The 15,096-nt window shown below is 36.0% G+C and overlaps 1 protein-coding gene across 3 annotated transcripts in view; it reads left to right on the top strand.

Annotated features, from left to right (window-relative positions):
• Window positions 1-13,871, top strand: part of ADAM18 (ADAM metallopeptidase domain 18) — a 187,832-nt gene extending 173,961 nt beyond the window's left edge. For all 3 annotated transcript variants that reach the window (XM_047717160.1, XM_047717159.1, XM_047717158.1), the window contains one exon: window positions 13,702-13,871. In XM_047717160.1, the coding sequence (XP_047573116.1) occupies window positions 13,702-13,744 (43 nt within the window). In that variant the 3' untranslated portion in view covers window positions 13,745-13,871. The remainder of the gene's footprint in view (window positions 1-13,701) is intronic.
• The last annotated feature ends 1,225 nt before the right edge of the window (window positions 13,872-15,096 follow it).

The raw sequence follows: 15,096 nt of genomic DNA, 5'->3' as shown, positions 1-15,096 counted from the left end.
ACAACTATAATGTTTTAATTACTACACTTTTGTAATACATTTTGAAGTCAAAGACCATAATGCTTTCAGTTTTCTTCTTCTTTCTCCTGATTGTTTTGACTATATGTTTTGATGTATTTCTATGAAAAATGCCATTGAAATTTTGATAGGGATTATATTGGATCTGTGTATCATTTGGGGTTATATAAAAATATTAATAATAAATTTTCCAATCCATGATAATAGATTATCTTTATATTTTTTCTTTAATTTCTATCATCAATGTTTGATAGTTTCCATGTACAAGTCTTTTACTTCCACAGCTGAATTTATTTTCTAGATATGTTATTATTTTTGATGTAATTTAAATGGCATTGTTTTCTTTCGATAGGTAATTATTAATGTAAAAAATGCAGAAGATTTTGTAAATTGATTTTTCATCCTGCAACTTATTTAATTTGTTTATTAGTTCTAACAATTTTTTGGTGGAGTATTTAGGGTTTACCATATATAATATGTCATCTGCAAAGTGACAGCTTTGCTTCATCCTTTCCAATTAGATACATTTGTATCTTTTCTCGAATAATTGCTCTAACTAGGATTTTAATCCTATGTTGAATAACAGTGATGAGAGTGGTCATCCTTGTCTTATTTCTGATCTTAGAGGACAGCTCAGCTTTTTCACTGTTCAGCATGGTGTTAGCTGTGTGTTTATCATATTTGGACTTCAATATGTTGAAGTATATTCCCTCTATACCTGTTTTGTTGAGAGTTTTTTTCATAAGTTGGTATTAACTTTTGTCATGTTTCTGCATCTAGAAAGATGATATAATTTTTAGCATTTGTTTTTGTTAATGTAATGTGTCATGTTGGTTGGTTTGCAATTGTTGAAACATCTTTGCATCCCAGAAATAAATACTATTTTGATTATGGTATATGATCCTTTTAATGTATTGTTGAATTCAGTATGCTAATATTTTGTTGAGAATTTTTTGCATCTACGTTCATCAGGAACATTGACCTACAATATCCTTCTATTGTGGCATCCTTGTCTAGTTTGAGTATCAGGGAAATGCTGGCCTCATAAAATGAGTTTGGATGTTTCCTTCTGTTTGGTTTGGTTTGGTTTGGTTTGGTTTGGTTTGGTTTGGTTGAGTTTGGTAAGGACTGGTTTTAAATCTTTGAATGTTTGGAAGAAATTACCAGTGAAGCCAACTGGTCCTAGAATTCCATTTGTTGAGTGGTTTTTAGTTACTCTTTCAATTTCCTTACTAGCAATTTTTCTAGTCAGATTTTCTATTTCTTAAGAATCAGTCTTGGTAGCTTGTTTCTTAGAATTTATTCATTTCTGGGGGCGCCTGGGTGGCTCAGTGGGTTAAGCCTCTGCCTTCGGCTCAGGTCATGATCTCAGGGTCCTGGGATCGAGCTCCACATCGGGCTCTCTACACAGCGGAGAGCCTGCTTCCTCCTCTCTCTCTCTGCCTGCCTCTCTGCCTACTTGTGATCTCTCTCTCTCTGTTGAATAAATAAATAAATAAATAAATCTAAAAAAAAAAAGAATTTATTCATTTCTTCTAGGTTGTAAAATTTTTGTCATATAATTATTCGTGGTAGTTTTATGATTCTTTGTGTTTCTTTTTTTAAAATGTATTTATCTTAAAGAGAGAGAGAAGAGGGGGGAGAGAGAGAGAAGGGGAAGGGGTAGAGGAAGACGGAGAGAAAGAATCTTAAGCAGATTCCCTACTGAGTGTGCAGCCTGATGAGGGGCTTGATCCCACAACCGTGAGTTCACGACCTGAGCTGAAATCAAGAGTTAGCCACTTAACCAACAAAGCCACCCAGGCATGCCAATTTTTTGCATTTCTGACATCAGTTATACCTTCTATTTCATTTCCAATTTTTTAAAACTCCTCTCTCTTTTTTCCTCAGTGAGTGTAGCAATCTTTGTTAGTTGTGTTTCTTTTTAGAGAACCAGCTTTAAGTTTTATTGATTTTTTCTATTGTCTTTTTAGTCCCCAATTAATTTATTTTATTACTATCTTTTTTTATCTCATTGTTTCTACTAACTTTGGATTTGTTCATTCTTTTTTAGTTCCTTGAGGTGTAAAGCTATGCTGTTTACTTGGGATTTTTCTTGTTTCTTGATGTAGGCATATATTGCTATGAAATTCCCACTTAGAAGTGCTTTTGTTGCATCCCATAAAATTGGTGAGTCGTATTTCCATTTTTATATGCTCAGGTATTATTTTAATTCTCTTTTGACTTTTTCTTTGACCCATTGGTTGTTCAGCAGTATATTATTTACTCTCCACATATTTGTGAACTTTCCAGTTTTCTTTTTGTAATTGTTTTCTAGTTTTATGCCATTGTGATCAGAAAAGATGCTTGACATTATTCCATTCTTCAAATGTATTAAGACCTTTTTGTAGCTTAATATATCGTCTCTCCTAGAGAGGTAAGACTAGATCTATCTTTTCCAGATATCTATAGCTTGATTTATGCTGTAACCTAGGTCTACACTAAGGTTCCATATATGCCTGAGAAAAATATGTATTCAATTTCTCTTGGATGGAATGTTTTGTATGTATCTGTTAAGCTCATCTGGTCTAATACATCATTTAAGGCAAAGGTTTCCTTAATGGTTTTTCTGTCTAGGTGATCTTTCCTTTTATTTAAGTGGGGTATTAAAGTCTCCTACTACTATTGTATTGCTCTATCTCCTGGTAGGTCTGTTAATATTTGCTTTATATATTTAGGTGCATTACAGTTGTTATATTCTCTTTGGACTGACCCCTTTATCATTATGCCTTCTTTGTCTCTATTACAGTCTTTGTTTTAAGGTCTCTTTTGTATATCCCAGCTTTCTTTTGTTGTATTGTTATTCTATATTGGATAAGACATTATTACAATACTTTCTTTTCCTTTTTTTATGGTTTCCTTTAATTCATGGAACAGCTGCTTTATTTATGACAGCTGTTTTAAAGTTTTTTCTTCTAAATCTGACAACTATGATTTCTCAGGCAATTTGTTTCCTCTTCTTCCCCTGGGTGTAGGTCACAATTTCCTCTTTCTTGGCAGTTTATAACATTTTTATTAGAAACTGGAAATTTTAGATAATACATTAATATGGTAGCAATTCTGGATACTTATGCCCACCCACTACACATCCACACAAGGCTCCTTGTTCTTGTTTAATTTTTTGTTAAATGACTTAACTGGAATACTTCATCAAAATGAATTTTCCCTATAATATGATGCCTCCATATTGCTCCTCAGATATCACAAATTGCCCTACTATCTGATCCAATATATCCAATTGCCTTTGCAAGAGTAGCCTTTGAGGATTGTCTCTCTCTGACCCCAAAAGACTTTTCTTAGCTGTCTCTTTTTTTCTGGTTCTCTCTGTTAAAATTTTAGATGGTCTTTAGTTTAGCTTTTTCTCATGAACTACAAGCCTTGTGTACCCAACATAATCTTCATAGTGTATGACAGTGTCTTTAGGTTTGAACTGCTCCTGTTCCCAATAAATCATTTTCCTTCAGAAAGCTACAGATCCAACAATTTCACTCTTGGACATTTATCTTTGAGAAATGAAAATCATGCTTTCACAGAAACTTGAGAACATATGTTCACAATACCTTAATACACAATATCCTAATCTGTAAATCAAAGTCATTCAATGCATAAATCATTACACAACTTATGGTAAATCCATATTACCACATACTACACAATAATAAAAGAAAACAAAGTATTGATAGAAACAATTTTAAGGGCACAAAGGGAACTAGGCTAAGTGAAACAAAGCCCTTTTCAAAAGTTTATATACACTATGATTCCAATTATATAAAGTTCTTGCCACATTAAAAATTACAGGTTTGGAGAATACAGTAGTAGTTGCCAGGAGTTAGGGATAATGAGAAGAGTGGGTGAGTATGTCTATAAAAGAGTAACAACAAGAACTTTTTTTGATGGTATAGTTCTGTATCTTGATGTGATTATAGTTACATGAAGCTACACATGTGATCAGGTTGCATAAAACTACACACACACAAATACATGTGTAAATGGTACACTCTGAGCATATTCTGTGGATTGTATTAATGTCAGTTATCTTGCTTTCATATTATAGTTAGGCAACATGTTAATATGGGAGAACTGGATAAAAAGTACATGAAACCTTTCTGTACATGCCTTTGCAATTTTCTATGAATATAAATTTACTTAAAAATAAAAGTTTAAAAAATTGGATCATGGGTATGGATTTAATAAGTTGAATTATGCAATTTCTGAAGAAAACACAAAAAAAACTCTGTGGATCTAGGACTATACCAAGAGTTATTTCACATGAGAACAAATCATGAGGGGCACCTGAGTTTCTCAGGGGTTAAGCATCTGCCTTTTGCTTGGATCTTGATCCCATTGACTCCATGCTCAGCTGGGAGTCTGCTTCTCCTTTTCCCTATCCCCCTACCCTCCCTGCTGATGCTCTCTCTCTCTCTCTCACTCATTCTATCTCTCTCAAGTTAATAAATCTTAAAAAATAGAAGAAGGAGGAGGAGGAGGAGGAGGGAAACAAATAATGATCCACAAGGAAAATTTGTATGTGGTCAAAATTAGAGATATCTGATCTAAAAAATACCTTGTTAAGAAGGTAAAAAGACAAGCTTCAGTCTGGTGGAATATATTTATATATTACCATATATCCAAATGTATAGACCATATATCCAACAAAAATTTATCTAATATATTTTTAAAATTCAGAATGAAAATTGCAAAGAAATTTGGTTAGCAAAGGGCAAAGACATGAACCGAGATTTGACCAAAGAATGTATAGAGATGGCACGCAAGCACATTAAGTGATGCTTGACATAGTCATTGGAGTAATGCAAATTAAAACCACAATGAGATATCACACTTTTCCCAACAGATTGACTAAGATTTAAAAAAATAATAATAGTAAGTACTAATGAAGATGAAGAAAATTAGATCACTCATATATTGCTGGGAGAAATACAAAACATATAGCTACTATGACATATAATTTATCAGCCTTATTATAAAACCTGACAATTTTACTCTTGGGTATTTATCCTAGAGAGAACTTTTACATTTATGCAAAAAAACTGTAAATGAACATCCATAACAATGTTATTTTTAATAGCTAAAAACTAAAAATTATCCAAATAATCTTTTGATGGATGACTCATTTAACAAACTATGGAACACTTATACCATGGGTACTACTCAGGAATAGCAAGAAATTATTAATACATGGCACAATTTTGGTGGATCTCAAGGGAATTACATGAGAGAAAAAAAACAAAACTCAAGAGCTACTATATGATGTCATTTATATAAAGTACTTGCATTACAATTATAGAAATAAAGACCAATTAGTAGTTACTAGGGATTAGGAAATGGGAGTAAGGCAGATAAGTGTATTATGTAGGGGTTGTATGCTTATTGTTGTTGTTACTGTTTGTTTGTTTGTTTGTTTTTGTAGTTGTGGAACAATTCTGTATTTTGATTTTGGTGTTGAACACACTAATCTATATGTGTAATAAGATAGGATACACTTATACACATATAAACATGTCAGTTCATGTAAACAATGATGAAATCCAAATTAACTCTGCAGATTATACCAATGTTGATTTCCTGATTTTGACAATGTAATTAATCATGCAAGTGTTTACCATGAGCAAAAACCAAGTGAAGGGTATACACATGAACACTCCCAGTAAAAATTTTTAAACTTCCTATAGATGTAGAATTATTTCAAAACATTAAGTAAAATTAACTTTGGCTCCCAAAAAGCCTATTAAATGATTCCCAAGAATCTAGAAAAGAGGATAAAGAAAATGACAATAATAATATATACCAAGGTACTAAATTGAAACCTAATCTTATCGAGTCAATAAACTTAAGTAGTCTAAGTACTTCAATTTTTTAAAAAAGCAGAAAATGTAAAATTGGATAAAAATCAAGAGAAACATATACTATCAACAAGAAATCCACTTTCAATCTAAAGAAACAAATGGGTTAAAAGATGTACCATGCTAACACCAACCCAAAGAAAGCTAAAGTGACTATATTTCTATCAAAGTAGCCTGAAGAAGAAATATTATTTTATGCCAAAAGCATAATTTGATCATTATAATTATAATAAAAGGATCAAATCTTTAAGAGCACATAAAATCTTTCAGTTCTGACAGCCTTTGCTCTATGTATTTGAAGTTCTGTTATTAGCTGCATAAGAGAAAAAGCCACAAATATCATTAGAAGTTTCAACATCTCTCTCAATACAAATAGATTTAAAAACAGTAAGAATAAAATAGAAATGAAAAATACTAATCAGCCGCATGATCTTTCAGAAGACCTCACTACAACAGCAGAAATCACATTTGTTTCAAATACACCTGAAACATTTCACAAATTAGGTCAAATGTGTGCCATGAAAAAGTAAGAATAAATTCAAACAAATTCATATCATGAAAAATATGTAGTCTGAACAAATAGAATTATACTTGTCAATAACAGTAAAAAATCTTTAAAAAGTTTGGAAAGCACACATTTTTTTAAAGCACACATGTTTTTAAGTAATTCACCAATCAAAGAAAAAAATCACCAAGGAAATTGAACATATTTGAACACTAATTGAAAAAAATATGATAAAATTTGTCAGATATATATAAAACAGTACTTTAAGGGAAAAGTTCCACTCTTAATAATTTATATCAGAAAGTAAGAAATTTTAAATCAATTACAGAAGCTTCCAAACAAAGAAACTAGAGAAGGAAGAGGAAATTCAACCCCATGTAAAAAAGAAATGAAATTATGAAGTTTAGGAAATAGCAATAACAAAATGGAAAACACGAAAAAAAATATGAAACCAGTGAAACAAAAATTGTTTTTTGGGTAACATCAAAAAAGTACTAACTGTGTAGCCACATCAGAAGGAATGAGAAAGAATAGATAACAATTACAAATATCTAGAATGAGAGATCCCTCATTACTGATCTTATAGATAATGAAAAAATACTGAGGAATTTTTTTTTTACTTTCATATATATTTTTTATTAGTAATGACAAGATTTTACCCATTGCTTTGGTTTTTTTAATTTTTATTTTTTCAGTGTTCCAAGATTCATTCATTGCTTATACACCACACCCAGTACTTCATGCAATATGTGCCCCTCCTTAATACCCACCACCAGGCTCATCTAACCCCCTACTCCCCTCCCCTCCAAAACCCTCAGTTTGTTTCTCAGACTCCACAATCTCTCATGGTTTATCTCCCCTCTGATTTCCCCCAATTCACTTTTCCTTTCCTTTTCCTAATGTCCTTCATGTTATTCCTTATGTTCCACAAGTAAGTGAAATCATAGGATAATTGACTCTCTCTGCTTGACTTAATTCACTCAGCATAGTCTACCCCAGTCCCGTCCATGTATCAACATGGACCCAACAAAGTTGGACAGTGATCCTTTCTGATGGCTGTGCAATACTCCATTGTATATATGGACCATATCTTCTTTATCCATTTGTCTGTTGAAGGGCATCTTGGCTCTTTCCACGGTTTGGCAATTGTGGCCATTGCTTCTATGAACACTGGGGTACATATGGCCCTTCTTTTCACTACATCTGTATCTTTGGGGTAAATACCCAGTAGTGCAATTGCCTGATGGGTCATAGGGTAACTCTATTTTAATTTCTTAAGGAATCTCCACACTGTTTTCCAAAGTGGCTGCACCAACTTGCATTCTCCCCAACAGTGTAAGAGGGTTCCCCTTTCTCCACATCCTCTCCAACACGTGTTGTTTCCTGTCCTGTTGATTTTTTCCATTCTAACTGGTGGTATCTCAATGTGGTTTTGATTTGAATCTCCCTGATGGCTAATGATGATGAACATATTTTCATGTGTCTGTTAGCCATTTGTATGTCTTCTTTGGAGAGGTGTCTATTCATATCTCCTTACCATTTTTTGATGTGATTATCTGTTTTTTGTGTGTTGAGTTTGAAGAGTTCTTTATAGATCTTGGATATCAGCCCTTTGTCTGTAGTGTCATTTGCGAATATCTTCTCTCATTCTGTGGGTTGCCTCCTTGTTTTGTTGACTGTTTCCTTTGCTGTGCAGATAATTTTAATCTTGATGAAGTCCCAAAACTTCATTTTTGCTTTTGTTTCCTTTTCCTTTGGAGACATATCTTAAAAGAAGCTGCTGTGGCTGATGTCAAAGAGGTTACTGCCTGTGTTCCCTAGGATTTTGATAGATTCCTGCCTCATGTTGAGGTCTTTGATCTGTTTCAAGTTTATCTTTGTATATGGTGTAAGAGAATGGTCGAATTTCATTCTTCTATACATAACTGTCTAATTTTCCCAGCACCATTTATTGAAGAGACTGTCTTTTTTTTCCACTGGATATTTTTTCCTGCTTTGTCAAAGATTAGTTGACCATAGAGTTGTGGGTCCATATCTGGACTCTCTACTCTGTTCCACTGGTCTATGTGTCTGTTTTGTGCCAGTACCATGCTGTCTTGGTGATCACACTTTGTAGTAAAGCTTGAAATCAGGCAACATGATGCTCCCAGCTTTGTTTTTCTTTTTCAACATTTCCTTAGCAATTCAGGGTCTTTTCTGGTTCCATGTAAATTTTAGGATTGTTCCAGCACTTTGAAAAATGTCAGTGGAATTTTGATCAGGATGACATTGCAAGTACAGATTGCTCTGGGCAGTATAGACATTTTAACAATGTTTATTCTTCTGATCCAAGAGCATGGAATTCTTTTCCATCTTCTTGTGTCTTCAATTTCTTTCATGAGTGCTCTGTAGTCCTTGAGTACAAATCCTTTCCCTCTTTGGTTAGGTTTATTCCCAGGTATCTTATGGTTCTTGGTGCTAGAGTAAGTGGAATCGATTCTCTAATTTCCATTTCTATTTTTTCATTGTTAGTGTATAAGAAAGCAACTGATTTCTGTGCATTGATTTTTGTATCCTGCCACATTACTGAATTGCTGTATGAGTTCTAGTAGTTTGAGGTGGAGTCTTTTGGGTTTTCCATATAAAGTATTAGGTCATCTGCAAAGAGAGAGAGTTTGACTTCTCCTTTGCCAATTTGAATACTGAGGAAATATTATAAAAGTGTTAATACTAATAAATCTGACAACTTAAATGAAATAGACAAATTCCTAAAACACTAAAACTATCAAAGCTTATTCAAAAAAAAATTGGGAGGAGTTAAGATGTTGAAATACTAATAGAACCCTTAGTAGACAGATATCAACTCATTCTGAATATCCAAGAAATCAATCTGAGGATGAACAGAACAAACTACACAACTAGGAGAGAAGGAGCCACAATATGGAAGGAAGGGCGTGTGGAGATGTGATTTGGGGGAGAAATAGGTAGCAGATGCTGCCAAGGGGAGGAAACTCTGGTCGGGAAGAGAGGCAAGAGAGAGAAAGAGAAGGACACAGGGGATCTCACAAGGAAAACACTTCCCCAAAGCCATTGACTGGATATAGAGGGGGGCTGATCTTCATGAGCTCTTTTTAAATCAGCAAGGCTCACAGACTGGAGTTTTAGAGGTCCATGGTGAGGCTGGTATGGAGCCCTGAGGGTGTTGCAGTGCTCCTGTGGAGAAGAAAGGAAGATAGCCCAGGAACAAATAGTGGCATCTGGGCATCCCTTGGGATATATAGGGAAAGAAGGTTTTCCCTTGCTGGAGTGCATCTGGGAGAGGTGCATTTCCTCTCCCGGAACCAAAGAGCTGGTGAGATCCATTACCTTCCCCTTCCACTCAGCATAGGTGCAGAGAGACCTGCTGAAGGTGGCTAACTTGTACACTGGCTCTTTGCTGCACTTTATTCCAAACTCCACTCTACTGCAGTTTGGTGCAACTGCTCTTGTAGGGCAAACCTATGTTAGTAGCAAAGCAGTGAGATCTTCCCCCAGAAGGCCAACATGGGCTTGTGCCACACCAAGCCCCTAGAGTTGAGAATTTTAAAACTCAGCCTGCCTGCCTGCGATAGAACACAGGTGCACTGCACTACCAGGAGAGAAAACACACACATAGGGTGTGGGCAGAACACACACAGGGTGAAGGCAGAGATCTGAGGGATGCCTGGGATATATGAGGGGAGATTGTTCACTCTTCTGGAAAGGCTTCCCAGATAGGGATGGGCATGAACTCCCCTCTCTAAGGATGAGGGAGACAAATAAATAACAACATAAGAAAGATACTATTAATTTGTATCCCTCATGAAAGTGGATGGAAATTTTAACAAACTGAATCCAACATTATATAAAAAGGGATAATATATCATGACTAAATGTGATTTATCCGGGGAATACAAATTTGGTTTACCTTCATATTCAACCAATATTAGACTGGATTTTTAAAAGATCAACTCAACAGGTGCAAGAAAATAATTTGAAAAAAATCACAATATCAACATTCTAATTCAACATTCTAATTCCTAACCTACCTCAATTTTTAATCTCTATGTTTCATTTTCTCTCTTGACTGCTGTTCCCTTAATCACTGAAATCATCTGTATGATCCACAAACTCCTTTTGGACATCTACTTTTCTTTCTATATATTTTTTCTTAAGTTATCTAATTTACTCTCTTTCCTTCAAATCACCTTTTTAAGTGTTTAATTCAAATTGTAAGGATCAAAATTTGTCTCCAATGACCTATTGCTGGTTCACAAGGGCCTCAAATTCAACAAGTCTTCAACCCAATTGATTCTCCCCACTCTTGCACAAATTTGTCTCTGTGTAAATACAAACCTATGAAATAAAATATTAATTTTCCTAGGCAACGCACTTGAAGGAAAGTAACACACACAAACACACACACACACACACACACACACACTTCCTTTTCTTAACTTATTTCCTTAGACAACTGTAATTGTTAATCCATTCTCTGTCTCTTTGAGATGTATGTAATTCTTCTTGAAAATTAAATAAAAGTTGTCAATTTCACATTCCAGGAATATTTTCCTTAAGGACTTTGTAGGCAGGTACCTATTTCAAATATTAATATTAAGGAAGACCGCTTCCTGTCTCTCTGGCTCCTTGGGAATTTAACCTTGTTGTCTGGTTCCAAGCTGTAACTTCTTGGTTATCCTAAAGAAATTGGAAGTTTTCTTTATACTTTGGATAAAGAAAGTTAACATGTATGACATGGACTGTATCTGTCCTGTTAAATAAAAGGGTAAGATTTCTTTCTCTCCTTGCAATCTCCCTAGCACACCTGTTCGGTTTAGCACTTATTCAATAATAAAACTGCTTTGTTCCTTTCTACCTTTGTGAAGAGGATTTCGGGTGGGTTGATAGAGATACTATTTTTAATTACTTTTCCAAAATGCCTCTCATATTTCTATTTCCCCCCCCACTCATGGTTTAGCCATGAAGATATTGACATTTCTGGCCTAATCTATGCAAAATTCTTCTAATTAGATTTACTGTTTCCAGTCCTCATTATTCCTAGCTTACCATCCCTAGGATCATGATAAGGTTTGTTTGTTTGTTTGGTTGGTTGGTTGGTTTTTTTATTTTTTTGAGATGAAATACCATTCATTCACACTTAAAGATTTTGGGTGATTTAATATTACTCTTAGGAGAAAATTACTGACTTTATACAAGTCATTTATTCATCCAATTATGGTTCAAAACTCAGATGTTACATCCTTTCTGTAACTACATTTGATATATGTAGAGAAAACAAATTAACTATATTTCCAAAGAATTTTGTATATCATGCTAACAATGAATTTATAATTGCTAACTATGACATCTCTTATGCAAATCTGCTTTTCTTCAGTCTCTGACCTGTTTGGTATATAGATAATTTTTCTTTTTTTAAGAGAGAGAAAGAGAGAGTACTAGTGGCAAGGAGAGGCAGAGAGAGGAAAGAGAGAATCTTAAGCAGGCTCCAGCCTCTGCATGGAACTGACATGGCTCCATCTCATGACTCTGAGATCATGAATTGAACTGACATCAAGAGTCAGATGCTTAACTAACTGAGTGACACAGGTGACCAAGAAGTAAATACTCAAGCAAAATAAACAGACATAGATATCTTAGGATTAAATATTATATTATTTGCTACTGAAACAAATATTTAGAAAGAAGTATGAAAATTAAATTTTCTAAAAAAAAACTATTTTTGTGTTTCTATTTACAAACAGGAGGAGCAATCAATACTTGAATTTCTCTATAGGTATTTATTTTAAGATATATAAGCACAAGTTTTCATGGAAGGAAATTTTAAGAATAACTTGAAAAATAGTCCTTATGAAATTGAAATTAGGTAATTCTGTTTTAAATAAGTGAAAATTTTTTCTGAATCTATATGCAGTTCACACATTGAAAGGCAATAAAGTTAACTTGGAAAGAACTATCATTTCATGGTTTAGTATACAGGTTGGTTACTTGCCTAATTTCAGATTTTTTTCAAAATTAACTTTTTATTGTAGTAAACTACATCTAACATAAAAAGTTACCACCTTAACCATGTTTATGTTTATAGTTCATTGCTATAGAGTGTCTTCACATTGTGTGCAAACATCACCACCAAGCATCACCTGAATTCTTCATTTTGCAAAACTAGAATTCTATATCCATTAAATAAGTCCCCATTTCTCCCTCTTCCAAACCCTGGCCACAACAATTCTGCTCTCTGTCTCTAGGATTTGGCTACTCCAGGTACCTCATGTAAGTGGAGTCATACAGTATTTGTCTTTTATCACTGGCCTATTTTATTTAGCGTAATGTCTTCAAGGTTCACCCATGTTGTAGCATATTGCAGAATTTCCTTCCTTTAAAAAAAAACTGAAATTTTCCATTGTATGTACATACCACATTTTGCTTATCTTTTCATCTGTCATTGACTTGGGTTGCTTCCACTTGTTAGTCACTGTAATAATACCACAGTGAACATTAGCATACTAATCTCTCTTCTGGACCCTGATTTCAGTTATTTTGGATATATACCCAGAATAACGAGTAAAAAGCAACCCCCCAAAATGGGAAAAAATATTTGGAAAGCATGTATCTGATAAGGGATTAATATCTAGACTATAGGTGCACCTGGGTGGCTCAGTGGGTTAAAGCCTCTGACTTCAGCTCAGGTCATGATCCCAGAGTTCTGGGATTGAGGCCCACATCGGGTTCTTTGATCGTCAGGGAGCCTGCTTTCCCCTCTCTCTCTGCCTGCCTCTCTGCCTACTTATGATCTCTGTCTGTCAAATTAATAAAATCTTTAAAAAAATAATCTAGACTATATAGAGAACTCCTGAGATTCAACAACAAAAACAAGCACCTGATTAAAAAATGGCCAAAGGACCACTTAGTCTCCTAAACATAGATTTTTTCTAAGAAATATAAGTGTACAGAATTGAATGAACATATTTTATTTTTCAGTCCTTTCATAGCCAAATTACTTCACCTCATGCTTAAATTATAAATCAATACTAGAATAATATACACATATTTATATTTGTTTCGTGTTTTATTTGGACTCCTTAGTTTTGTAAGAATCAAATTTATCTATAATAGAATTGATTTTTGAATTTTTAGTGTGCTTTTTATGTGTGTTATCACCTGAGCTTTAAAATTATAAATTCAGTAGTAGATATGGTTAAAACAGGCAACTATCTGCTGCCAAACATATTGTGAATTTCCATTTTCTGTTTTCCTTCACCACAGTAATTCAGTCATTGTGCCAGAAAACTACAACGTGGACTATTAAGATTGCCAAACATTTCACCAGCAAATGGCCGTTACTAAAGGAGAAAACGCATTTTATAACCCTTACGTCATCCCTGAACGCATTTCCAATGTCCGCAGTTTGAAAAATAAAGCCCAAGCCCACGAGGGCAGAGGACAGTCTGGCGTGTGCCTTCCTGTGTGCAACGGCGGTGGGTGGGCTCCCGGGACTGCGACTGTGCATGCAACTCCGCAGAGGGGCAGGATGGGCGGAGCAGCCATGCCCCCTCCCCCCGCTCCTCCACCTCCCCACAGACCGTGCACTCCTCTGCCCCACCCGCCAGAGTTTGCAGGGCCCCACGGGAGCGCCACCGTTAAGCAGCCAACAGCCATCACCGTGTTAAGACCAGCAGGCTGCGCAATGCTGTCTCTCCTGCTGATCCTCTATCCTCTCATGCCTGGGCAGGCTGACCTCCGTGGGCCATCTTAAGCGAAGGACACTTCTCCATAGAGGGCCACATGCCACAGAGCCTCTGGGCATGGCGGGGCCCCAGAACCTTGCTCCAGAACCCCCAATTCTGGCTAGGGAGAGTCCGGTGTCTTGTCACAGCCAGCTTAGAGTCAGCATCCTCCTGGGCCTGCTTCTTGGAGAGCTTGGAGCAGAACTGGGACACTTGCCCCTCACTTGCCTGACCCTGAACTTGGAGGAGAGGGTGCGCATTTTCTGGGAAGTGGGGCCTTAAAAGCAGCACTTCAGCTGGGGCTGAGGTCAAGTCCCAAAGTCTCTGGATTGTGGTAGGGTCCTGCCCCAAAGTGTATGGGTGGTGGAGGTAGCCTCTTCCTGTCATGTACAAAGTCTGATTTTGTGGCAGGTGAGTGAGTGCGTGTGTGTGTGTGTGTGTGTGTGTGCGCGCGCGCATGTGTTGGGGCTTGGAAGTTCAAAAAGTGATGGGATATGACAGGACACTCGAAGAATAAGGATGCTTCCAAGCATCTGGGGAATGCTCACTGTTAGGTCCGTAATCAAAGGAGCGAGACTGATACAAAGCGAAGGTCAAGCAAAGCTTTATTTCGTGCCAAGCATTGAGAATCAAACTGACAGGCTGGGGCCCGCTCTTAGAGGCGACCCCTCCCAGCTTCACAGACTAACTTTTATAGAGCAAAGGCCATATGGTTGAGCCTGGCCACACACAGGTGGCCAATGAAATCTGCACAGTCATGCTAGGTCACACACGGGTGGCCAATTGAATTTCAATTTACCCTAGTAGATGTATGCGTGCCCTATTGATTGGATGTCTCCACCTGGCCGACCCGCCATTGTATCTGGGCTTTGCTACCTGGGACTGGTTTCCCAGACTTGCTTTTAAGTTAAGTTCCTCTGGGAGGGGCAGGGGC

Source organism: Lutra lutra, chromosome 2 (assembly GCF_902655055.1).
Source record: "Lutra lutra chromosome 2, mLutLut1.2, whole genome shotgun sequence".
In the NCBI taxonomy this organism is placed as follows: domain Eukaryota; kingdom Metazoa; phylum Chordata; class Mammalia; order Carnivora; family Mustelidae; genus Lutra; species Lutra lutra.
This window is presented reverse-complemented; position numbering and strand designations above follow the sequence as displayed.